Genomic DNA, 27,530 nt, shown 5'->3' on the forward strand with positions numbered 1-27,530 from the left:
ATGTCTGGTTGTACCAGCCGCTGCAGACAGGGGGTGCTCAAATTAATCCAGTCTCTGCAAAGACTTGTGTCAGGAACCCTCGTGAAAGGTACTTTAATGTCTTGCCTTAATAGCTTGTCTTTCACCTATTTATTTATGTTTAGATTTTAATGTATTGTATGTAGTTGGATGTCTAATCAACTTTCAGCTTGCCTTGTACGTAGCTGGTAGCTATAGAAAAAATCGCTGAAAGCACGGTAGAACGGTAACGGTCATTTTGGTTCCTAACTCTCAATCATTTAGCTGGGGACCTCCCTGATTGTTTAAGTTTAATAATACTGAGTGATGTGCTTACTGTATGTTATCACCTCTTTTCATTTGATTTCAGTAACAGCCATACACTATAAAATCCATAGAATTAAATTAACCCTAACAGTACAAACAGGTCGATTTGGTTCCATTTGTAAACTCTCAGCGTAAATTGAATACTGAGGATTGTACTGTACTCTATATACTTCCCACCCGTTGCGCAATCCATGAATCTCTTTATCTCTCTTTTCAGGTCAATCTGTATCTGAAATTACTTTCTATAAATCCCTTCTTCACATAACATACACAAAACCCCAGCAACATCTGTATCAACCTGATGTCTCTCATGTTTCAATATCTCAACGTAACAGCAATCTAAACAGCACATGCCGAGTCACTACGTCACAGTTGGCTATAGGGTCACTACAGATAAAACAGGCCAAATCTCCATTAAACACTGCTCTCACTCTTGAACTGTCAGTAAAGATGGAACCATTTCTAGTCAAAGTATTTGCTCCAATGCAGAGCTAGGTACACATTCTTTGTCACATTTACATCTCTGCTCGGTGAGATGAGGGTCAGGGGTGTCGCACCAAATTCTGGGCCCTGGATACTTTAACTAATGAAAAATAGCAGATATACAAGCTCACAGCACGGCACAGAGTGCTTGTAGATCTGCTATTTTTTGAAAAATCGTGGACATTTGTGTCTTTGAATATTTCAATTTTTTTTTTCAAAAACATGTTTTCATTTTTTATTTGGCCATGAAACCCCATCTCAAAATACTTAGTTCCAGGGACCCCCCAGAAGCAACATTTTAGTTTCAAATGTTCGCTTAAAAAATACATATATTAAAAGATTTGCACATATTATCATGACTTTTCAAAAATAGCAGATCTACAAGCTCGCAGCGCGGCACTCGGTGCCGCGCTGTGAGCTTGTATATCTACTATTTTTCAATAGCTAAAGTATAGACGCCCCTGATGAGGGTAGCAGTCATGCTGCTCACTCTCCAACGTGGTTACCAATTACCATAGCCTTTTTAGGCAGAAACAAGTGATGGTTAATTGTCTCCATCAGGCCGTCCGTCCATCTGTCCATCCGTCTGTGTCCCAAATGTCTGAGATCGACCTGTTATAGTGCTACCAGCCAGGAGGCATATTTTTGGATATTATTCCTACCGATTTTGGCCTGCAAAGCAACCAAAGGTATTCCTTCAAAGCCTGAACCAACCCTAAAACCCCTCCCGCTCACTCAGATCAGCTAAAAGCTGGCAGAACCTTCGCCAAAACATAAGGGACAATGCTCCACTCATCCCAGACTCTTCTCCCTTGTTCTCCCAAACTGTGGAATGAACTCCCCATTGCAATTAGGGTTAGGGTTAACCCTAACCCTAATTTTGACCAGAGGTACTAGAGGTACTAAAAAGGTCCTTAAATTGTCACTTTAGAAATGTGCAGATACCATGTATATACTTATAATGTAGATTGGTCTGTTTATTGTTGAGTGAGAAAACAATGTAAACATTTAGCAAAAAATCTGGGGACCCCTCTGGGGGTCCCGACCCACAGGTTGAGAACCACTAGCTTAGGCAAAGGCTAAAATGTAATTAAATAACATGTTATGTAGACTGTTGCCAGGTCATTGCCATTAGGCTAGCTAAGGAATCGGCCTTATGGTGGGATTGGTGGCGCTATAACAGGCCGATTCATGTTTTTACCTATAACTGGACCGATTGGCGTGAAACTTTGCACGCACCCTCCCTAAACTAGAGGCAAATTGTTTCATATTGTCCTGTTATAGCGCAACCAGGAGGCAGATCTTTGCTAAACAAATTACTCCTACAGAACAAACATCACACAATATTACTCCTACAGTCCAAACATCACACAAATCGGTACACATTATCTCTATAGAGATGGATCTGTCAGATTTTTCATATTCCATCCTGATTGGCCGAATTTCAAACATTGCTTGCCCACAACAATAACCAACTTGACCTGGCGGAGACCTGTGCACAGAGGAGCACTTTTTCTAGTTTATAATCTAGGCGTACAACGGTGTTGCACATCAAAGATTGACTGATCTACAAGCTCACAATATGTCAGCCCAGATCAGAACTAGGCCACACTGTGACACGCACCTGCATGAATGATTATTCAAGGGTAAGCGTCTGAGCAGCTATTTCCTGAGGCAGAGACTTCCTTCTGTTCCCATGAAAAAGAACTCACATGTTTTACTTAAGTGAAAGTATCAATACCGCAATGTAAAAATACTCTTTTACTACAAGACTGGCATTAAAAGTACAAAAGCAGAATGTCCCATTTCAAGTTTTCAAAGATAGGCAACGAGGTCTTATGCACACCTGATAGGCTTAGAGACGGGTGCGTAGGCAGGGTTCAATGTATACTTTCAATCATGCACCAGTAGCACATATGACCCGCACACCATCTTACACTTAGCCAAAACACTCCTTTTTATTTAATAATAATGCAACGTTTCGGTCAACGACCTTCTTCAGGCATATCTGCTAACAGATTGACAGTTTTCAAAGATGAAAGTAGACGAAAATAGCCGATGCAACGCATTGTGAGCTTGTCGATTGGCTATTTTCAAATGGCCAAAATGTATATAGGGTTCAAGTGGTTAATGTATGTTGTGTAATAATAATCAATTCACAAAGTAACTAGTAACTAACGTTTTCAAATAATTGTAGTGGAATAAAAGTACATTATTTGCCTCTGAGATGTAGTGGAGTAGAAGTAAAAGTACAAAACAATTGAATTACTACAGTAAGAGTACAACATTTTTTAAATACTACAGTAAAGTAAAAGTACCTCATAATTGTACTTAAGTAAAGTACTTAAGTAAATTTACTAGTTAGTTTACAATGTTGTTATGGATGTAGACCTTCAAAAATATTACATAATCATGTAAGGTCAATAAACATCACCTCTTGCCTCAGTTGTCTGGACATCAATGTAAATGTGACCTGAGGGCCTCAGGGAGTCACGCACACAGTGCAGTAAGACGTGCAAGTTGTGTTACTTAGCTTGTTCATGAAGAAATAATCAGACCATACAGCCCACATGCGACCCTATAGTCAAGTTACTCAACCCAAATAATGATGGCAACAGAGCTGAAATGAAATCAAATGAATTAAATGGAGTCTCTGGTCATGTATTGCTGGTGTATACACAATACAGATTATTGTCCGACACTGCAAACCCTCAGGCTACAGTATGTGTGTATCTTGAATTTCTCGATCTCTGAGTCTGTTTGTACTGCTGAGTTGATGCACTATGAGCAGTTGATTTAAAGTCCAAGTGACAGGAGGTCACTTTCCTTTGGTGTATTATGTATGAGAGTCAGAAGAAACCGATAAAAGAGACAGTGACGGTTATGGAAGATGTCAGATATAATCTATCGTGACTGGAGGAGGTATTAATAATATTGTTTTAATCAAGCCTAGAGTTGTGCCATGTTCCCCCACATGATGTTGCTGTTAAAAATAATAATAATAATATAAACAACAGAGAAGAGTATGTCCACTAAGGGAGGTTGAGGTACATGTCTCTCAGGCGGTGTTCAGTTACAACAGCACTATGTCATCACATTTGGGGCAGCATAGCTGAATGGTTAGGGAGCGCGCCTGGGGAACCAGAGCCCCTGGTTGTCCCAGGTTTGATTCAAGGCCAGGGTAACCCCTTATTGCTCACACGCTTCTTGTGGGCAGCAAATCAGCTGGGTTGGGCTGAAAATACTGAATTTCCCTCGCGGGAGGAAATAGGTAACTATTCTATTATTATTATTATCACAAGAGAAACAGTCATGCACACTGACTGTCTGAGAGCCTTAGCCAAGGCTTATCGGTGCCATGGCATTGGTCCGAAGGTGTGTCCGAAGGTGTGTGTGTGTGTGTGTGTGTGTGTGTGTGTGTGTGTGTGTGTGTGTGTGTGTGTGTGTGTGTGTGTGTGTGTGTGTGTGTGTGTGTGTGTGTGTGAATCCAAATCACCTAGCATGAGGGGTGCAGTAAATCAGTGGTTCTCACCCTGTGGGCCCGGGACTCAACAGTAAACAAACCAACATAACGTTTAAGGGTATTTTTAACGTTTAAGGGACTTAAACGTTAAAAAGAATTGTGAAAATAGCTGATTTACATGCTCACAGAGTATGTAGATCTGCTATTTCCACAATATAACCGTGTTATACAAAATCTAATGCCTTGATTGATTGATTGATTGAAGACTTTATTAGAAGTTTGCATAGGAAAAGGTACAGTTTAATGACGGTACAGTTCACTGGTACAAGGTCTACTAAAAGGAGATCCATGAAAAGACTAAGCTTATTTCCACTGGAAACCATTTAAGTATCTCATATAACATTGAATGACAGACAAATAGAACACAGTACTATGCAGTAGATATGTAAAGAAAAAGAAAAAAGAAAACAGTAAGTCTAAACAAACAGTATATACAAAGAAGGGGCAGGGGAGGGTAGGGTTGGGCTAGGTTAGTTTTTAAATCTGTGTAACAGATTTCTTTCATCAGCTCATTTTCTTAGACGAGATTCTAGCGACCGTTGGGTACCTCTTCTGGACTGGCTATCCATGTCACATGGTACTGAGTTAAGGGCCAATCGCAGGACAGTACCCCCAGGCTATGGGGACATTAGCAGTGTTGGCAAAAGTACTCAAATGTTTGTTGTCCCTGCTTAGCATTGACTTAGCATTGACAACATTGTCATGATCGTAAAACTATCTAGTTTTAACGTTCAGAACGTTTTCTTTTTGGACAATAAAAACATTGACAGCCAGGGGGAAAAAAATCCATGAAGGACACGGAATGCAATCGTTCACTCGCCGTTGGAAAATTGACTTATTAGACTATTCTGGATGTGTGGCTAACGGCTAACGCTAACGCTAGCTAGCGCTAGCTGCAGGCTAACGCTAGCTAGCGCTAGCTGCAGGCTAACGCAGGCATGTTATACACAATTACTCATGGAATAAAACGGCGACCCAACTCTATTTTTGCTCTTCTACAAGCTCACAACGCGAGGAGGTTAAGTCTGTCAGAACCGTCAGATTATCTTTCTAACTGAAGTTACACAAACACTGATTATGCTACATTTAGCACTGTTAGCCCGACCAATTTAGATAGGGCACGTAATAAATTCACTTCAACCTCGTGTTGAGCAGTTCAACCTATTTGCTACGTACGTCTACAAAAACGTTCATATTTCAAAGATAAAGTGCTTACTGAAGTCTCACAGATGTCACAGTATGGTACGCTCAAGCAGAATTACCCGTATCTTTCGTATTGCTTAATAAACAGCATTTTAATCCGATCAGACGTCATTTTCTGTTGTTTTTCAGCCATGCGACCCCATCGGTTGCGAGGTGTACTGCACTTAGATACATTAATACCTTTTTAAGGAAACAACGACCGATCGGATTAAAATGCTCCTCTTTAAATAATACGATCATTACGGGACATTCTGCTGGAGCGTACCCTATGGTGACATCCGTGAGCCTTCACTAAGCAATTTATCTTTGTAATCTGACCGTTTGTGTAGACGTACGGAGCAAATTGGTTAAACTGCTCAACAGCAGATTGTGTTGAATTCACGGTTGGCGCAGCGTAGCGTCTTTACATTTAGCCCAATAATGCTAATCTACAAAGCAATAACTACAGTTTAAAACATACATAAACCACTTTAGCCCTATGTTATACCAAGGCTATTTGAAAATAGCCGATCTACAAGCTCACAACGCATTGCGGTGCGACGCGTTGTGAGCTTGTAGATCTGCTATTTTCAAACATTTTGTACTTTTACTTTTGGTACTTTAAGTACATTTGGATACCAATACTTTTGTACTTTTACTCAAGTACATTTGTAATTCTGGACTTTTACTTGTAACAGAGTGATTCTACATTGCAGAATTGATACTTTTACTTAATTATAAAAATGTAGGTACTTTTTCCACCACTGTGTAAACATTTGTGTTCTCATGCCAATAAAGCTTCTTTGAATTGAAGATTGAATTGAAGATTGCTCCCCATGTGGCAGAGTACACAATAATGGTAAATAAAGTAGCTTACTCTAAAATAATCCATCCATCCATCCATCCATCTTCAACCGCTTATCCAGCATCGGGTCACTGGGGTAACAGTTCCAACTGAGATTTCTAGAGTTCCTTAATAATAATAATTAAAGTTATACCATGTAACTTTTTTTATAAAACAAATCTTAAAATTGTCCTAACTGTTAAATCGCTAAAGTTTTAGAACATCCACTCCGTTATTTTCAGCTTCTGAAGCCTTCTCTTTATATGTTTTCTATGAGTTGTGAGGGGGGGAGAATTTCCCGGCAAAATGATGTCATCTCCCACATGATACACTACCGGCCAATCACAGCGCCGATCATACACCACCGGCCAATCACAGCGAGTCTTGCTGTCTCTAAAGGAAGTAGCTTCCCTCAGCAACTGTGTTTACATTGGTGAAGGAATCTTGCTTGCTACTCCCTCAATTCTGGTCTAAAAATGATGGGAGACGGCTCTACGGAATCGTATCGGCAAGGCGGAGGTGCTCGCGACGGCCGCGGTGGTCCGCGGACCCCCGTTCCGGTGGTCCGCGGCGACTCCGGCCGAAAAAAGCAATACCGCTACTGACCACTAGTTGAGCAGCTTCCACAGTACAGCTTTAAAATAAACAATACTAATGATTATAATTGCGACCGTCAGGTCGCCGTTACTATGAAAACCTCCACCGCCTGTCTGTCTGTCCGTCAGTCTGTCTGTCACGTCACATCACACTTTTTTGCCCCTATCCATGTGAAATTTTCCACACACAATCCTTGTCTGCCAATCCACAACCTCCACCCTTCCAGGGACCCCCGCAGCTCCAGGGACCCCCGCCAATTTTTTTAAAACACATTTTTGAATACTGCTCCTACAGTTTTTGCCCTAAAATCACACAAATCGCTACACAGTATGTCTACACTTATCTCATCGACATGGATCTGTCCCATATAGCGCCACCATCAGGTCGATTTTTTAACACATTTTTGGACCTAAACCTTTTTTTTCTAAAAAAAAAATTTTCAAACTTTTTTTTTTTCAAAATGTTTTTTTTACAAACTTTTTTTTACACTAAAACGAGCACACAGATTTTATATTGACTGTGTCAATTCTTGTTTACCAGTTGCGAACGGCTGCTGCCTGTAAGTGATTTTTCAGGGCAATTTTAAAGGATGCTAGTGATCCACACTCCTTTACGACCTTCGGTAAGGCTTTCCACATTTTGGTGGTATAGCCTTGTTGGTTTTGACTCTGGGTTGAAAGTGATCTGTGGCGCTGCCTCTGGTGTTGTAATTATTGATGATTCCAAGTGCTTGTCAGGGTTGGGGTCCCCAGTTAAAATATGATAATTTTGGGGGTCGTGGCCTGAAATGGTTGAGAACCCCTGCAGTAAATAACTGATCCACGCCACACAGATCTTGGTTTAATTTAACCTGTGGCCCCATCAACCCTCTGCCAAGTAACATAACATCTCTCTAGAGATCACCTTAGACTATTATAGGACCATCATGCACTTGTCATACATTATATGCATGAGGTTAGAATATATAGCATACTGTATATAGGTACTTTATATAGCGTCGTTGTCGGGTGGAAACCTTGTATGTCCAAAACCTTCCCTTTTTTGTTATTCTGAAAACGATTTAAAATAGTGAAAATAGCCGACCTACAAGCACACAACACCTCGCATGCTTGTAGATGCGAGGCGTTGTGTGCTTGTAGATCTGCTGTTTTCACTAGTTTTGTGTGACAGTCTTGTATGATGAAGCAGTTTTACTTTGCAAAGAAACATACAATTTGAAGTTTCTGCCCGACTGAAGTTAGAGCAAACTGAAAACTAAAAACTAAAAGTATTATGACCAAATGAGCTAAATTTTTTTAATGGATTCACTCCTAAATAATTGCTGTGTATTTATAAATATGGAAATAGTACATGTTCGTGCAGAGATCTTTAGAACAGTCACTGCATTATGCATAGAGTATGCATGCATGCTTTGTAACAAACATTGTGAAACGGTGTGCATGTGAGCAAGCCCACACAATGCACACATGCAATAAACCCACGCAGTTGAAATGCCTCCTACCAGGCACACGGTTTCACAACTCAGCAATTTTTCTCAAACTCATTCATTCTTAATAAATGATGGACAAAAATAATACTAAAGACATGGCACCTCAGTGGCTCACGTGGTCTGCACACATACCACACAAATAAGGCTATAGTATATAAGTCCTTCCTGCAAGTTCTTCAAACCCAACCCGAAGTCGCTAGCTGCATGTCATCCTGTTCTCGCTCCTCCACTTTCCTGTCCCTATCCAAATAAAGCATCAATACCAAGAAATAATCTGAAAGAATAACAACACTAAGACCTCACAAGTAATAATGACTGCAAGGTCCTAAGACTTTCTGTCTGACTTTAGCCTACATTCCCTGCCCTTCACGTCCATTACATCTTAACATTAACTAGTAACTCTGGCAGAGTAGTCATATGGCCTCGCATGGCAGTCAGGCAGTCAGGACTTCCACATCTGTGGTCCAAGCATCTCTACCATTCCTTTACCTCCTGCCCAATAGTGTAGCGCAGATTTGGAGTGCATCAACTTTTCACAATTTCACACTATATATGGGTTCTATTTTGATTGATTAAGTACCAGCTCTTAACTTAAAGAGGTGGTGCAATAGTTTTGTACTTTTTCTGTGTGTCTATGGAGTTGACATTACTCTAATAGACCCCCAGGTGTGGTTATAATGTGCAGATTTGTATTCCCTGTGTAGTTTTGGTTACTTCCTGAAAGCTGAAAGACTGGGCCTTAAAAGGCCCAGTCGAAAAACACAGATTAAATGACATCATAGATAGATAGATAGATAGATACCTTTATTATCCCAAGGGGGAAATTCATTCAGTAATCATATAATCATCCCCTCCCTTTTTACCTTTCACCCAACACTGTGGGTGTGGCTAACCTCAGCTGGGCCACCAGCCACCCACTCTGAGGGAACGCGGACATTATTTGTTGGCCGGCGGATCTCGCCGTGTCCTCCGACGTCTCAAAATGACGCAGAGGGGTACATGACTCCTGCTGCTGTCTGCTTTGAGTAAATGAGGAGGGACATGACTCCCCCTGCTGTCTACTTTGAGTAAATGAGGAAGTGATCGCGTGGAAAACGACTGATAAATCATAGTGATTTTATCATTATAATGGATAAGCCTAAACAAACCAGTTCACATGAACAATACTGATGTAAAATAAGATATCTGAACGGCTACATTTATTTATACAATTAAAATGTCATGAGCCAGCACAGTTATAGGGGGGTTTGCCCAGACTTCTTTTTCTTCCGATCACCAAAAGAAGTCTGGGTTTCCGAGGCTACCAGCCACCAGGCATGCTTAATGAACTGGTGGGTGTGGCCACATAAAAACCCAATTTAACACTTTCTGTACACTTTTTTGAAGAAAAAAATCCTCCTAGTATACCTGATCATCATGTTTTAGAGGGGGAAATATCATGGCACTGCATCTTTAAAGGCCTGTCCATACTGTCTCCGACCACCGGAATTGTCGTCGGAAAAGTCCGGTTCAACTAGAAAATGCAGTCACTCGCATCTTCTGAGAAGCATTACCCCGAATTAGAGTTTGGAAAGCTGCACGTCGGAAAGTCGGTGGTGGGAGACATTATTGGCATGCCTTTAAGTTAAGGTATAAGAGCTGGTACTTAAGACAATCAAAATACAGCCCAGTCTGTTTATCATCTACCCTAAATTACCTCACCCTCTCTTACACACACACACACACACACACACACACACACAGACACAGACACAGACACAGACACAGACACAGACACACACACACACAGACACACACACACACACACACACACACACACACACACACACACACACACACACACACACACACACACACACACACACACACACACACACACACACACACTCTGTGGCTGTAAAGGGAGTGGATTGAAGCTGACAGTATGTGTCTCTGCTTTTAATTTTTAAATAATCTCTCTACCCATTTTTATGTAACACCTCCCTGCCCTCCTGTTTATTTTTATCCCTCGCCTTCTCTCACTCTCTATTCCATTCTCTGCATTCGTCTTCCATTACCTCCACCACTTGTTGTTCATAATTAGAGCCCATAATTATTCAGTATTAAGGGTTCTGGCACTGCATTGTGGTCTGGTGTGCTGTGATATAATTATTTTAAGTTGCACCAGGGGAATTGGGCTATAGTATACCTTCGCACATTGTCAATTATCTGATCTGATTCCGTCTATGCTATGCAATCAAATGCAAAAAATTACACTCGTGTGAACTGAGCGGTGGTGTGTGTGTGTGTGTGTGTGTGTGTGTGTGTGTGTGTGTGTGTGTGTGTGTGTGTGTGTGTGTGTGTGTGTGTGTGTGTGTGTGTGTGTGCAACAGCGCCCCTCCCTTAACATGTGTGGTCAGAAAAGGTTACTGCAGGCTACAGACAGACAGACAGACAGACAGACACGGAGACAGACAGACAGACAGACAGACCCACACACACGGCCACGTATAGGAGCGTTGTGACCACCGCTCAAAAACAGCTGGCAGTGTGCACAGCCCAACCTTGGCCAAAGAGGCGCTTACATTGCTGCCACCTGTTGTTCAAGAAGTAGAATAACAATCTCACTGATATAGGCCTATTAGTGCTAGTTTATAGTTGTGACTGTCCACATTAATAAATGAGGCTTTGGTTCAGAGACAAATAGTGGTCAAAGGTTCCTTTGTAAGGTCACCTGTGAGGCTGACAACTCTCTGCTCACCAGTAGCACATGACAACAAAAGGTTATCTAGATTTCTAAAAATCTAAAAACTATAATATTTCAATACAGGAGTATGTTTACTTAAGTCTGATATGTAAAAAGAAGATGTGTCTATGTGGGTGATATAAGTGATATAATTACAACTACATAAGGTCTGTATATCAACTGCATCTACTGTAATTGCTAGGTTCAACAAGGTTAAATCTATACTGAAGTCTTCAAGGCAAATATTAAACATGAACTAGAAAGACTGTTCCTACGAAACAGTGTGGGCTCGCTGCTCCTTCATTGGGCCTTTGTACTGTCAGACAATTTTTTGAGGGGAATAACCCGAGTATAAAGATTTGGGAGAACATACTGGCCTGGGAGAACATAAGCTTTCAGCGTAGTGAACTTGTTGGTGGTGATGTCACCAAGAATGCTGCTCCTCATTGGCTAAAGGCCCTTCCTTTGTAATGTCGGTAATTTTTTTGAGGAGAATAAACTTGACCTATAAAGTTGTGGTATAACATACGGGTCTCGTCTTTCAGGCAAGCCCACAATTAGCTCTGTTTTATGCTGAATCATGAATGAAGTTTGCAGTCAACTCTGGTGGGATTTGGTAGGGAGAGAGTAAAATGTGTAGAGTTCAGTTGAGGAAAGGGATGCTGAGGACAATCTCAATAATTAATTCACCACCTGGATGGTGTGTGTGTGTGTGTGTGTGTGTGTGTGTGTGTGTGTGTGTGTGTGTGTGTGTGTGTGTGTGTGTGTGTGTGTGTGTGTGTGTGTGTGTGTGTGTGTGTGTGTGTGTGTGTGTGTCTCTGTCTGTCTGTCTGTCTGTCTGTCTGTCTGTCTGTCTGTCTGTCTGTCTGTCTGTCTGTCTGTCTGTCTGTCTGTCTGTCTGTCTGTCTGTCTGTCTGTCTGTCTGTCTGTCTGTCTGTCTGTCTGTCTGTCTGTCTGTCTGTGTGAGTGAGTGAGTGAGTGAGTGAGTGAGTGAGTGAGTGAGTGAGAGAGAGAGAGAGAGAGAGCGAGAGAGAGAGAGAGAGAGAGAGAGACCAGCCATCCCCACACACCCTAGTAAGGTAAAGTTAGACGAAAGTTAAACCAATCTGGGAACTAAATCTAAATCAATATCTTTCTTCACAAATGTGTTCATAAAGGTGTCAACTATCACCTCTGAACTTTCTCAATCACAACTCCCTTGGGGGACTTTGTGTGAGCCAATCAAAGTTGGGGGTATCCCGTGGGCCTGGGATTAAAGGGGGAAAAAATAAAAAATGGCCAATATGAGCGTATGAGGTGTGTAATTAGGGTATTTTGGGGCTGATGAATCTATTCCAACCATTAGTTATCAGTAAAAATGACTCCTTGGCCATAAAATAGGCCACAACAAACTACCTTTTTGTGTCCACGAGACATAATATTGGCAATAAAGAAAATGGTTGGAGTAGGGTTTTAATTCATGAAAACTATTCAAGATCAGGTGGGTAAGCGCACATCATGACACACATGATAACATGATACAATCTGACAAGGAACACTCAAAAGGGTTTAAGCATAGGGACTAACAGGACAAAGGTGAACTCGAATGACATGATTGGCTAAGCCTTAGCCAATTAGGCCTATTTTATGGCCGAGGAGTCATTTAAACTGAAAACTAATGGTTGGAATGGATTCAGCAGCAAAAAATACCCTAATTACACACCCCATATGCTCCTATTGGCATTTTCTTTCATTTTATCCCCTTTAAATTCCAGGCCCAGGTATCCCGATACCCCCAACTTTGATTGGTTCCCATAAAGTTCAGAGGTGATAGTAGACACCTTTATGAACACATTTGTGAAGAAAGATATTGATTTAGATTTAGTTCCCAGATTGGTTTAACTTTCGGCTAACTTTACCTTACTACACTGGGGAAGTGGCACTGTCCACAACATAACAGTTCTCTTTAGTGATAACAGTTTTGATTTCAGCTAATAACACAGCTTTATGATTTGGTTTTCCAATCAGAAGATATTATGTAGATTCATTGATGCCTGTATGGCAGATTATAGTGCTATTACATTTGATGCACCTCTGTCTTTCTCTTCTACTAAATCTCTACTAAGTTGCGCTCACATTAACTATTCAACTGCCAATCTGAAGCTCTAATAGCTGCTCCCAATACATGCATTAATGAGGCTTCTGCTCCCCGTATCAACACTGAGAACTCACTTCCTTATTTAATACCACTTGTGTTGCTATTCTGAATACTATTGTTCCCCTTGAATACAAAATAAATACAAAAATACAGCCCAAAGGTTTCCCACCCATTACCTGCAACCTTGACAAGTCCATGGCTACTGGTCCCTCTCCATCCTGCTTCAAGCATACAGTTATTTAGCCTTGCGTAGCCAGCCAAGGGCATCATTTTTCTTTGCAAAGGCAGATTTGTCTGGCCGGTGGTGACAATGACCACCAAACAAGGTTTTCATACTCCATATCGTTTACCTGTACTATGATTCACTAAATTGTGAGGGGGGGCCTTTTTTTTCCCAAATACGTTATTATCTTCAACGGAACACCCATCATCTCCTGGTGAATCATGGCCATAAAACATTTGATTCTGTGTCAAAACATATTAGAAAACCTGCAAACAGTGACTGTTCTATGGTCATGATTCACCTACCTGGAGCCTGGATGGCTTGATTCCAGGCTTAAAATAATGAAAGAGCCCAGGAAATGCCCTGTTGAGTTTCGGTGATGTCATCAGTGCCAGTGTTGATGGCAGAATTCCCAACTACACCAGCCTTCTGCCAAGTTACACCAAGGTGCCCCTAGAGTGCACCGTCATCAATTCTTTCCCTGATACATCTCACCGCCCTTAGCAGAAAAACTACAGCTTATTTTTCATGACAATTTGAAACCAAATTTGATATACTTTATTATTTTATAACCTATTATTCTGTGGTCTGACTCTGACTGAATACATAATACTGTTTTATATGCCTAATCATACTGGGTTAGGGTACTTCCTGTTTATGGGCTATTTAATATAAATGAATTGGCTTTCTATCTGTGGATCCACAAAATGAGCTGTCCCCCGAGAATCACACTTTTCTGTTTTTACGATTTTAGCAACGTATCTCCTGGTCTGAACAGCACTTTGGTCAAAAATGGTTGTTTTTGTATACATTTTATAAATACATTTGACGACTTGTCCTGACAACTGTGATCTATGGAATTATCTCTTGACTCTTGTTCAGGAGGTTAGAGAGAGTCCAATGTTACCACTGCACACTGTGTGGCCGGGCCTGATGTTATATAACTATTTGAAATTCTTGTCTCAGACCTCATAACTTAAACTTTAATTTCTCTCTAAGTCTATCAATATTGCAATCTCTGTTTCTCAAATTGTTACAGGCTATTCAAATAATCCTATACCTTTCATAGTCTGGATGCTTTCAAAGATATTGTTTGTAAGGATACGAATGTGCAAAACAAAACAGTAAGTTGTAGAGGCCTGCATAGAAATGACAAAGTAGCGAAATACACCTTAACTTTTAGTGTGTGTTTGTGTGCGTGCGTGCGTGCGTGCGTGCGTGCATGGCAAGGGCAAAACATAAGAGAGGGAAATGTACAGTGATAAATGCAAAGAACAAAAGACCTCTGAGCCGTTACACACTTACATTAGCCACTATGCTGGGTGGGGTGGGTGGGTGGGTGGGGAGGGGGTGGGTACTGCAACAGTTACTGATGTTATCTGACAACAGGGGCAGCAGAGAAAAGAAGAGGGGAAAGGAAGAAAGATGAAAGAATAAGGGGAGTGGCAACGGAAGGGCAACGTGTGTGTGTGTTTGGAGAGAGAGAGAGAGAGAGAGGAGAGAGAGAGATGAGTAAACCGAGAGAGACCGTATGAGAAAGAAGAGGACATTCATCAGAGATAGATCTAAAGCAACAGAGAGGAGATAAAAAGGAATGCCCCTCAAAGATACCGAGCAATAGACGGGAAAGAAACAAAAGGCTTCTGACATATATTCAGAAATAAATAAAAGGACTACTCTCTGGGTCGCTTGAACAGGCTGGTTTCCACGGTGACAACATGGGTGCAGTGGTGGGCACTTTGACCATGCAAACCAAGCAGAGGAGACCCTCCAGAGGTACGTCAATGATCACCACAGAGACAGGGGAGACAGATAAATAGATGCGAGCGTTCGGATAATCATTCAGTGGGAATGCCCGTCAATGATAAATGTTATGTTTCTCTATGGAGTCAAATATTTGCAAAGGTCTGTTAAATGACTGTGGAACGAATACGGAATGCCATAATGGGGAAGATCATTTGTCGTTTAGCCACATTTGATTTCCTTTTATCTAAAGCTGAAGTGGTTTACTTCAAGTAGCAATGTGAAGATACAAGAACTATTAAAAGCAACAGCAACGTAGTGTAAATATAGCTAGTTGGACAAAAAAAACACATAAACCTTACTGAATGAAGGGGAAACAGAAGTGTGAGAGGTGGGAGGGAGAATAATCAGTGGAGTGAGACAGATAATATTACATTACCATGGTGATGGCTGAGTGATATAACATGGCATAGACCAGGGGTCTTCAACAGGGGGTCCAGGACACCTAGGGGGTCCTCAGAGTGACTACAGGGCGTCCTCCAAATCTTTGTGTGATAGTTATATTAACTACTTGAACCCTAATGTCCATATTCTCAGAACTTTAGCCAAAAATAGCAGATCTACAAGCTCACAACGCCCCACACTGCGAGGCGTTGTGATCTTATAGATCGGCTATTTTCGGCAAAAAGGGGAAAAGGTCAAGTTTTTTAAGTGTTGACAGTTCAAGTGGTTAAATATCTGAAAACACAAATTGACATGAATCCAAAATACACTGATGATTGTGCTGTCAAACGATGAAACTATATGGAATCTATGAACGGATTGTGGGGGTCCCTGCTTCATCTTTCTCTCAGCTAAGGGGTCCTTAGCCTGAACACGTTGAAGACCCCTGGCATAGACCATTACCATGGTGATGGCCGAGGGTTATAACATGGGTTAATACATCCAGATGCCCTTGGGAAAGACGAAGATCAAAACAATCATCCCAGAGACCAGGGTGATGGAGTCAGTGTGTGTGTGTGTGTGGGGGGGGGGGTGTTAGAACAAGAGCATGAGCATTAACACTCAGCTCACATATCATACCTCTCTCTGGGCTTATGCTTGAGAACCACGTTGCCATGGAGACTGGGTTGTGGGGGCACAAGCGCAACGCATGCACAACTCTCAGCTCTGACTACGATGGATGAATGATGAAGTTAAAGCAGCACGACACAGCAGTAAATGACTGTATTGTACAGACACACTGAAACATACAGTCCAGCAGGCACACATCAAAGGAGGCTTTAGCCCCTGCACTTTTATCCGTCTGTAAAAAGTGCAGACCATGAATGCTGTTTTTTACTATGGTGAAAGAAATGCAAATGCCCTCTTTCCATGCTATAGGCCTACCTGAAGGCAGCATTCAAGAGAATTGCCTTGTCCAAACTCTCCTGAACTTGAATGCTGCATGAAATAATTGCCCTCTCTGTGTAGAAATCCATGCAGTTATGCCACATCTACAGTATTGACTTGATTATGCTTAGTTCATTGTTGTACCAAGCACCGAAAAAAGCCGACCTCCAAGCTCACAACGTGACGCGCTGCAACGTGTTGGGTAAAATCGCGCTCTTTCGAACGATCATCATTTCGACCGGAGGATTATAGCGACTCACTCCACGGAGGTTAGGGTTAGAGTCAGGTGTCGAAAAGATGACATGTAGTAACAGCGACACGCTCCCGACACGTTGTGAGCTTGGAGGTCTGCTGTTTTCGATATTTCCACTAAAAGGCCCTTTTAGAAATTTCAGCCCCTACCTCTCTAACCTTCTCTGCACGTCCCTGCAGTACAGTACCAGTGTGTGTCTCTGCTTGGTTGATATCACTTAAAATAGACCACTCAACTGAAACATAACCATTAGGCAACATCAAGGTCCTGCTGACTGCTTATGAGCTTTAGGATTTCTACTCGGAAATGTTTGCTTGACTGTACTGTACTGTACCACACAAGTGAATGTACAAGAGTCATACAATATTAACACCATTCAAAAATGTCATCTCATAATGCAGTGCATTTCACAGCAATGTTACACTATGAAAGAAGAGTAAAGAAGAATAACCAATTATCTTGTGCGTACAGTTAAACAGAGGGATTGATCTTCAATCTCGTCGACACTACTAAAGGTTTAGCTTTAATAACGCCATGATCGTCCCTGGGAATTCAATAGCACGGATTGAGAGGAGCACCCCAAAAATAAATGTCCTTCATGCTTTAACAAAATGTTCTACAGTGTGTTCAAAAGACCGTAAACTTCAAATGGTTATAGTCAGATATTAAAGAGTTGGGTCATGCACAAACAATGTTCAAAATTAAAATGTAATGTCCTAAACCTGATAGGTAGTGCACTTATCTACACGCTTCTCATCTACACTTTGACCAGCTGCACGACACCCGGCATTTACTCTAATGATAATGAATTTCAACATCCTCATCATCAGTAGACCACTGAGAGCTGATGATGAAACATACCGTTAGCTTGCCAATTGTCTTAGAATCACCAAAAGTATATACCAAGGCTTTCTCATAACACCTCTGTCAAAAAAGATGGTGAGGAAAACAGTTGTTTCCCAGATTGCCCGTAATAGCCACCAGGACCAGGTGTATACGTATGTCCACTGGCTAGCATGTGTGTCGTAGACTCGACGCCACAAGCGTGGAAGACATTGATCAAGCATTGATCAAGCTGACATTCATCATTAGCAGATCCAGTATATGGGTGTTGTGACCTTCCAGTCATGGGATTCAAATGGCTCCTTAGCTGAATCCTATGACAGCAATAATAATGGCTTATTGGTTTGCCATTTAGAAGGTGGTAAAAGGTGATTTTTAAGTAGACCCTGGGGAAGCAGAGTGGCCTAGTAGTGTGGGCAGTAAAATGATTAGTATTTCCCATGCTGAGGTTTCATACAAATAAAATACAATTTGGAATTTGTTGTTTTTAACACAGTGTGTTGGTTTAAACAATGCTTTTAAGCAGGTAAAATGACTATTTTCACAAGTGAGTCTGCCCTTTCCCTGTCTTAACTATCTAAACAATTAATGTCGGTGTCATTAATCTCAACCTAGTTATCCTTTGCTACAGACTCTACCTCCTCCATCCTTCCCTTCCTGCTTCCTCATATCTCACACTGTCACCTCTCCTTCCTCCATTCATCACCTCTGCCAGCTTCCTCTTCATCACACTGTGATTGCAGGGATTTGTCAAATGTTATCTTTAACCACTTATCTCTATATATTCTCTATATTGTTCTCTATATAGCCTACTTTGTTGTATGACGAATAGCAAAAAAATAGTCAGGAGCCATCGTCATGCTGGCTTATGGTGGACATCTTTGTCAAAATTCAATTTTTGCCACAGGCATACAAAATAAGTAAACACACACACATAAAGAGCTAGCTCTAAATGACCATTACAGGTCCCTACGGGTCCATTTGGTTGCATTTGTACACTCTCAGAGTTATGGGAGTCCTTGAAAATAAAACATTAAAGAACCGCTGTCCTAGTGGACTCCTAATGTGTCCCACATATTCTGAAGAAAACCTGGAGACTGACATTCAGTAATTGGGTCTTATGATCAAAATAAAAAGTAACAAAATCTAGAATTTGTCACGGACGAGGCCAAGGACGGACACATTTGTCTCTGTACGGACATATTGATGACTCCCTAAAAATAGTCTTTCTACAAGCTCACAAAGTGAGCAACAGTACGCATTGTGAATTTGTTTATTATAAATTTAGTTTTTTAGTTTTTTTAAGTTTAGCCTATGACATGCTCAAAATAGGGACACTGGTAGAAAGTGGTTAAAAGCGGACTGATATAAAGACACACATAAGGCAGCATTTCTTTAGAGGTTTACATTTAGGTAGTTTGTGTGGCAAATCTTTTTTTTTGTCAACTTTTATACAGGTCTGCGAAATAATTCATCATGTTTTCACATGCACGTGGTTGTCTATCTCCAAAGAATCCTTGAAAGATTGATCAATTATCCATTTGTATTTGACACATATGGACAAAGACAGAAGTAAAACGGATACGAGTGAGAGACTAGGAAAAGTGAAGATATTATCTTTCCTTCTTATTATTTCTCCCCAGTTGAGCCAATTAAAATCCTACCCACACATTTCTGTGGTGTCACTGCTGTTCACCTTCCAGTGAGGAGCTCCCACTGGGAGAACGTACCGCCTCCGCCATCCTACTCAATGTTGGTGAGGTACCTGTCAGCATTCCCCACTGACAGGTACCGCCCCCCGCCTGTGGGAGTATGTGCAGTGACATACATCAAACTCCCCGGCATGCTTCTCTCCCCACAGGCAATTGTGTTCACATAGACGCTCGGCTAAGTTGAATGCACCGCGGTGGATTCAAACCCCTAGACTCCACGGTGGTGGGCAAGTGCTTTACCCCTGTGCCACCCAAGCGGGAAATTGTTACTACCTTTATCTTAATTATCTCAGTTTCACACAGTGACTCGTCTGGGAAAGAGGCACAATATTGTTAAGCATTCAGTTCTTTAAGTTCAAATTTGCAAACAACTAAAATATGGTGATGTCGATGTTTGATCTCAAGAGGAATAGAAATAGTCATGAGTGAATGTGAAACCACGGAAAACGATTTCATAGTTGTTCAACACTGTTGAACAACTTGAAGGCCATTAGTTTCATCCCCATTCTAAAGATGCAGTCCTAGTTCACACTCATTTTGAGATCATTCTCTTTTACACTTTCTAAGCCTTACTGCTATATATACACTATAGCATACACTATACACTACACTGTAGTGTCTGGCCATGGGGCCAATTGTGGCACGAGCACAGCTTTATATGGCTCGCGACGTGCCTTTGACCTCTATGCCACTGTATATTATATTCCCCTTAAACTTTTTTCTCTCTCGCTTTTCCTGCTAGTTTTGACCTCTTTTTTCTGCTTTCCTTTTCATATTTTTAAGATATGCTGACTAAATATTCCCATCGCCACGGCAGCTGTCTCTGTCACACAGCTTCAGAGCATCTGTGGTTCACCGGCTCTACCACAGGTGTTTGTGGATATCTGTTAGACAGGGGTTATCCTGTAATCATGCTACTGTATAATAGCAATAAGACATTCGTCGCTTTGCCTTTTTCTCGTCTCTGTAGATAAGACAGATGATGAGCTGGAGATGACCATGGTGTGTCACCGACCTGAGGGTCTTGAGCAGTTGGAAGCACAGACCAACTTCACCAAGCAGGAGCTACAGATCCTCTACCGTGGATTCAAGAATGTGAGCACAAGCATCTCATGTTTGTTTGTTTTAGAGCTTTTTTTTAGTAGTGTCTAGGGCTGTCACAATTATTACATTATCGTCTAATAGCAATTATTTGACCTAATCGCGTTTATTTTTCATAATCGTCATAATTGTTTCCATGTTGAAAAATGTTTATATCAAAAAAAGTCAAAAATAGTGGAAATAGCAGATCTACAAGCTCACAACACGTCGCAACGCAACGCGTTGTGAGCTTGTAGATCGTCTATTTCCACTAACAATGTTCTTTTTTAAGTATAAAGTTGTCAAATATGTCAGTAATTTCTTTGTATATTTAGGTTATGTGTCAGGTTATGTGTCATATCTACCATGTGCAACGTAAAAGAAATGTAATTGTCAACGACAAAAACACAATTAAATCGTTAATCGCAATTATTTGAGTGACAATTAATCATCATGTAAAATGTCATAATCGTGACAGCCCTAGTAGTGTGAGAAAACAGACTTTCTTCATAAACACGGCAGACATATTTCAGTTTGATGTGCCTTTAGGGTTGTTCGAGACCAGTTCGAAAACGGTAACAGCCCAGATTATTATAATTATGATTAGCCTTGGCCCTTGCCTTACATGGCTAGTAACACTTTGTTACCCTTGATCAAATCATTTCGATAATTGTGCAGAAACGTGTTAATGACCCAGACAATCACCAAATCTGCAACAATGACCTCAATCTGAAACTGCCGATAGTATATTAATGATAGACATTGAGATAATGCCAGGGAGTTTCCTTAATTCTCTTTCAATGTATTGTGGACTTATAACAAGTTCAGCAACCAGAGTGTTGTTTTCCCACAGGAGTGTCCAAGTGGTGTGGTAAATGAGGAAACATTCAAACATATCTACGCTCAGTTCTTTCCCCACGGAGGTAGGACACGGTTCACCCATGTTAAAGAAGAATATAATATGTACTAACCTCAAGACTTCATAGCCTACAATTGTCTTTCTCTTCTTGCAGATGCAAGCACGTATGCACATTATCTATTCAATGCATTTGACACAACAAACAATGGATCTATTAAATTTGAGGTAATAAATAATATGAAATAAACAATTTGACCGATGAAGTCTCTCGCTCTCTGGCCTCAATGTTCTCTACCTCTGTCCTTGTGTGTTACCGACAGGACTTTGTAATGGGTTTGTCGACACTGCTCCGGGGATCACTACGAGAAAAACTGGAGTGGACTTTCCACCTTTACGATATCAACAGAGACGGATACATTAACAGAGAGGTATAGAAGTGGAGGATGTGAAATTATGTCATAGGTGTCATGTACTACATTGTAAAACTTTGTTACCTACATTTCTTTCATTTTAGGAGATGACTGAGATCGTAAGCGCCATTTATGACATGATGGGCAAATACACCTACCCTGCGCTCAAGGGAGATGTCCCACAACAGCACGTGGATGCTTTCTTCCAGGTTAATTCACCTACAGCATGCATGAGCCATATCATAAACGCTTTCTCAACCCCAACATCTCATTATTCTATGTAGGGAATTAAAGTATTTATAGGATACGGTGTGTTCACACTAGGCTGCTTAGATCAATTTACTTTCTGCAAAAAAAAAGGAAAGCAGGGGGGATGACACATAGAATCAAAGAAAGTCTTGTACTGTGGCCGGGCATTATTGGTGACCACTTCTTATGACAAATGAATGGCTGAAGTGTTAAGCCTCATTCATACTCCAAGGTGAGTTGAGTAGCTACTCACCTAGCTACTCACCTTGTCTGTCAGTAAAAACAGAGAGATGTATCCATAGAGTTATAATAAGAATAGAGAGGACACCAGATATCCCCGCCCGTCCACTTGCATTGAGTTGCTCACCCAGCGCATGAGGCGTTTTCATCCCTCCTTCCGGCTAGTAAAACCGTGACGTAGTGGGTCTACTGTGACGCATTTTTCGTCATAATTTGTGTTCATGGACGCGCTTCATGAACGAGCACTTCCGGTATGAACGCGCGTCAATACAAAGAAGCCTAGACGCGCGTTCATGTGAGTAGACCCAACTGCAGTACCTCAAAACGGCCACCATGTCCATTTGGTTTCAGGGCGCCCCCATGGTTCTGGGGGCTTGGATGTATCAGGGTGAGAGGTGAGTTGCTACTCACCGCGGTGTGTGACGTAATGTTGTAGTTTTCTGACTTTAGAAAACAACACCGAGTTGTTACTCACCTAAAACTGGAGTATGGATGAGCCTTTAGTGTAGGCTTCCAGGGTGCTGCGTTGCTGTGCGCTACCGAGCCTGGCTCAGACTGGTAACGTGCGCGCCTTGTTATCAAAGTGGCCCAGGTTCCCCTCCTGGTGTTGCCTTGCGGCTTACATTGGTGGCAGCGGTCCTACGGCAGCCAGGCAGTGTGAACGGAGATGACGTGACTCTCCAATAGAGGGCTCTGGAATGTAGGCTTCCAGGGTGCTGTGTTGCTGTCCGCTACCGAGCCAGGCTCTTTAGTAGACTGGTAACGTACGCGCCTTGTTATCAAAGTGGCCCGGGTTCGCCTCGCGGCTTATGCTACATTAAAACTCTTCTGTCCCATTCATCATTCCAGCATGGACGAACAGTATGCTTAATGTGTCACTTATAAACTTTTAAAGGTTGCAATGTTTTGAAAACACCAACCTTTAATGTTCAGCATCAAGATGAGTTCACAAGTTAAGTTCCAAGACATTGCTTTCCACTTGAAAGTAATGTAATAATGTCCATTTTGTTTGCACATTTTGTTTTCCCATAGAAAATGGATAAAAACAAGGATGGAGTTGTCACTTTGGATGAGTTCGTTCTGGCATGCCAGGAGGTATGTTACAATACACACAATTGAGAATTAAAGGACCACTGTGTAGTGAGTACACTGTAGACTGCTCTACTGATATGAAAATGACCATAACGGGGGCACCCGCTGGCCTACTGGTCCAGGCGCATATTGATCTGCCCTTTGCCGCGTGTCACTCACTCCCCATCTCTCCCCCCATTCCTGTCAGTCTACTGTCCTATCAATAAAAGCATAAACGCCCAGAAACAAATCTTTAAAAAAAGAAATGACCATAAATTGTGTGTAGAGATTGTTAAATAATTAGCTAAAGCCCCTTTTCGACTGCAGCTTTAGCACCACACCATACCACACTACACCACACCACACCGCACCACATAAAAATATCTACATTTTCCATTACACAAAAGTACCCCTATTGGTAAGAAACAAATTGAGCCGTTTAACTGTGATTATAATACAATATAAAGTAGTATTACAACTATCCTAAATTATAATACACTATAATGGATTATAACTGTGATTATAATACACTATAAAGTATTAATGTATTACTATGATAATTATAATACACTATAATAGATTATAATATTAGTGGTTATAATAACACAATAGAATCTATTATCATGTATTACAACTATATCCTGGTGGTCTAAATGAAAAGTCAGAGAGTGATCAGTCATTATGAAGTGTTTGGCCCTGTTTGGCCTAGCTCAGACCTACTCTAGAGTGGATACTTTTTAGTACCACGTTTAGTACCACCTTCACACCACTCTACCCAGGTCCTTGTAGTGGAAAACCTGGCACAAGTGGGCGGTGTGGTGTTGGGCCTGTGGAAAATGGGCTTTACTGTACTCAACCCAAGTGAACACAAGTCAAGACAAGACAACTAGAAATAAATCCAACAGCTCGGATAGTTCTCTCTGTTCATCCTGACCTCCTGCTGCGCACGTTAAACCCCAACATATCCAAAGATGTGTGTCCCTAGATTGTTTACGTTCTACAGTTTATTATTTACCTGATAGATACATCAACCACATCCTGTTGGGCATATCATTACAGGTGGACATTTTCCAAAACCTAAAGAAAATTACGAATTTTGTATGAAGTATGAATCAGGCTTATGTGGTTAGAATCATCAATATGTTGGCTTCTGGGGGCCAGTGAACAACGACAACAAAAGCTTAGTAAACTGTCCAGCACCTACCAGCAGGCAGCAGCAGTGTCAACGCCAGAAAGCATCTTCCATCAGTGCAGATGATGGCATCGTGTCCTCAGCTGGTCCCATATCTAGTTTGGAAATTAAGATTGTAATTTTAGATAAAGATTTGCCTCCCCAGAGTGCAATGTTTGTCAATAGCACAGCTCATATTGATTGTCCCGCGTATACTATGGCCTCTTACCAACTTTTACATTTCAGTAGTGTTTCGAAAGCATCAACCTAGAGACAAATACATTCTGTCACTCCCAACATGTTATAAGGCTACAATATATTTTTTAAGTATGTAAAATAATGATAAAACTGCATCATAGCATTCCTTATTTCTGAACTTGTCAGGAAAACAAAATTGAAAAACAGATGAACTGACAGAGGCAGTGTGTTGGGACAATGCCTAGGACGCTGACACAGGCCATTTTACAGCTTAGTTAATATCCACCTATATGTTTAAATTAATAAATGTTTATAACCTACAGCAGGGTTCCCCAATAGGCGGCCCGCGGGGGGCTACTGTCAGGCCCCCACCAACCCCAGTAATAATGGTGGTATAAGAGCAGCAACAACACTAGTATATCGTCGTTGTCAGGTGGAAACCTTGTATCTCCAAATTTGTACTTTCTTTCGCAAATCATACAAGGCCGTCGCACAAGAGTAGTGAAAACAGCTGATCTACAAGCATGCAGTGCGAGGCGTTGTGTGCTTGTAGATCGGCTGTTTTCACTAGTTAAAATAATTTTTAAAATGATAAATGCAAAACGAACTGTTTTGGACATACAAGATTTTCACCCGACAATGACGATATCTGAACTGTCGCTGGAGTAGCGGGAACGCCACCGCCGCCCCCTGCAATGCTGTGGCAGTCGGCTTGGTAGTTGGTACCCTAGACATAATTCGGCCCTTGAGGAAAACTAATTGGGGAACCCTGACCTACAGTATGAGCAAGACATTTCCTCACACAGGACATAACAATTAAGTCCTTCACTTCCTGTGTTGTGAATTTGTGGCTCTACATGAAATATGTACATATATGTAAATATGTAATATGTAGGCTCTACTATTTATGCAATATAACTTATATACAATACTGATTGATGTTACATGTCTTTAAGGGAGGCTTGTTCTTGAATCATTTTGTCATGACTTTTCTTCCTTTGTTCCAGGATGAAACAATGATGCGGTCCATGCAGCTATTTGAAAATGTGATGTAGGAGGGGACATCATAAGACCGACAGAATGGGAGAACTCAGGGTGTGTGTACATTGTGTATAGATAAATATGTGCGACACATCTCTCATCCTACTCCCATCTTGTCCAACTGCTTTGCAATAGTGTGGATACACTATGACCACAATGGCCTGAAGGAAGGCCCTGGACTGGAAAAAGATTACTGATCACTCTTTAGAACCTGTGTTATACTTTTAGCTCTCTTTTGTAACACAATACAGTGTGACACATCTAACAGACTTGGACATGGAACCTTTTCTTAGTCCTCCGATCAAGATCTGTTAATATGGAAACACTCCTACTTTAGACGTCTGCTTCCAAGTGAAGAGATATTTCAACCAGCAGATCCATTTGTTTTCTGTCACAGTGTTAATTTAATATGCCATAAATAAATAGCATGCGAGAGTGAGAGGTTTCGAATTGCCCTCTAAAAAGCTTTCTCTCAACAAGTTGTTGTCTAAGATAACTATTTATTTAATGCATCTAGTTGTCGACAGATATCTGGCACAAAGTGAAGTGTCGTATTTTGTTTCCACCGTTGCAATGACTTTGCTTTTGTCTGAATGCCAGTTATGATGCATTAGAAATTCAAGAAGGATTCAAGTAGGTTTTAACAAGGGTAATGTGTGCAGTCTGTGCACTAGTATGCAAATTAAAAATGTTCCTGGTTGCTTGTCTATTATCTAATCGTGTATAATGCAAGTTTGACTTCTGTATCAAAATGAAGTGCCCATGGAAAAAAGGACAGCATACTCTTGTATGGTTTAATTGGCTTGCAGTCATATTATCCAACACAGTTCACTGACTCTGAACTGGTGGTACTCATTTCATGGATATTTGCAAAATGTTGCTGTTGGGTAGAAACCTTGTATCTCTGTAGTTCTTCTTTTTGTAAAGTAAATAAAAAATAGCCGATCTACTATCTTTCAAAAATGTGGACATTTTAACATTTTTCGCCTATAACGACATGTCCAAAATAGGGATGCCAGAGTGAATGTGGAGAGTCTGTCGGTGGGTTTTATATCTATTTAACCAATGATGTTTAAATAACTACATTGTGTCCAGTGGAACACTGGTTCTTTTTTTCCATTTCCTGAAAAGTAACAGTTGTGAACATACAAGGTTTCCACCTAATGGCGAAGGACAATATCTATCTATAAATGCGACAAATCTCTGTCTGTCTGCGTGTGTGTCTGTATGTAATCCGCGTATCTCGAGAACCGTTCGTCCCATCGGCTTCAGATTCGGCACACGCGTTCCCCGCCGCGGAGTGCAGTGCCGGGCCTCGACCCGACCCGACGTGCATTTTTTCCGAAACCGGCGCGAAACGTTCGGAATCTCCTTATGCGGAGCTGATTGTTGACTGTTCCGGAGGAAAGCGGCGCAAGCGCTGACTCATTGTGACATCACTTCATAAAAGGCTCTGACATCACGTACGCCACATGAGTCAATGGTCATAAATGGACACAGGCAAACAGATGGTCAAAACGGGGTCCTATGACAACAGGTATAATGGGGTTTGCATTAAAGGGGGAACCAGCACTGGATGCAGACAGAGAGAAACAGATATCTCCATATATGAGCATAAATGGACACAGGCAAACAGATGGTCAATACAGGCCCTACAGAGATCTCCATATATGGGCATTGTGGTCACTACCACAGTACCACACACCTTTTTGCCAAACAGTAGACTACTGTTTTTTGGGTC

The 27,530-nt window shown here is 41.3% G+C and overlaps 1 protein-coding gene across 2 annotated transcripts; it reads left to right on the top strand.

The window, feature by feature from the left end:
* Positions 1-25,803, top strand: kcnip1b (Kv channel interacting protein 1 b; the record flags this gene model as incomplete). 2 transcript variants are annotated; one of them, XM_080748900.1, is made up of 8 exons in its annotated part: positions 1-88; positions 20,441-20,565; positions 21,404-21,473; positions 21,564-21,634; positions 21,730-21,837; positions 21,924-22,028; positions 23,341-23,403; positions 25,756-25,803. In XM_080748900.1, the coding sequence occupies 8 exons, from the start codon at positions 1-3 to the stop codon at positions 25,801-25,803; spliced, it is 678 nt and encodes a 225-aa protein (XP_080605026.1). The 2 variants fall into 2 exon arrangements, with proteins under 2 accessions (XP_080605026.1, XP_080605027.1); XM_080748901.1 differs by lacking the exon at positions 1-88 and adding an exon at positions 15,231-15,303.
* Positions 25,804-27,530: the final 1,727 nt, after the last annotated feature.

This window comes from Nannobrachium achirus, assembly GCF_963921795.1.
Source record: "Nannobrachium achirus genome assembly, chromosome: 19".
NCBI lineage: Eukaryota > Metazoa > Chordata > Actinopteri > Myctophiformes > Myctophidae > Nannobrachium > Nannobrachium achirus.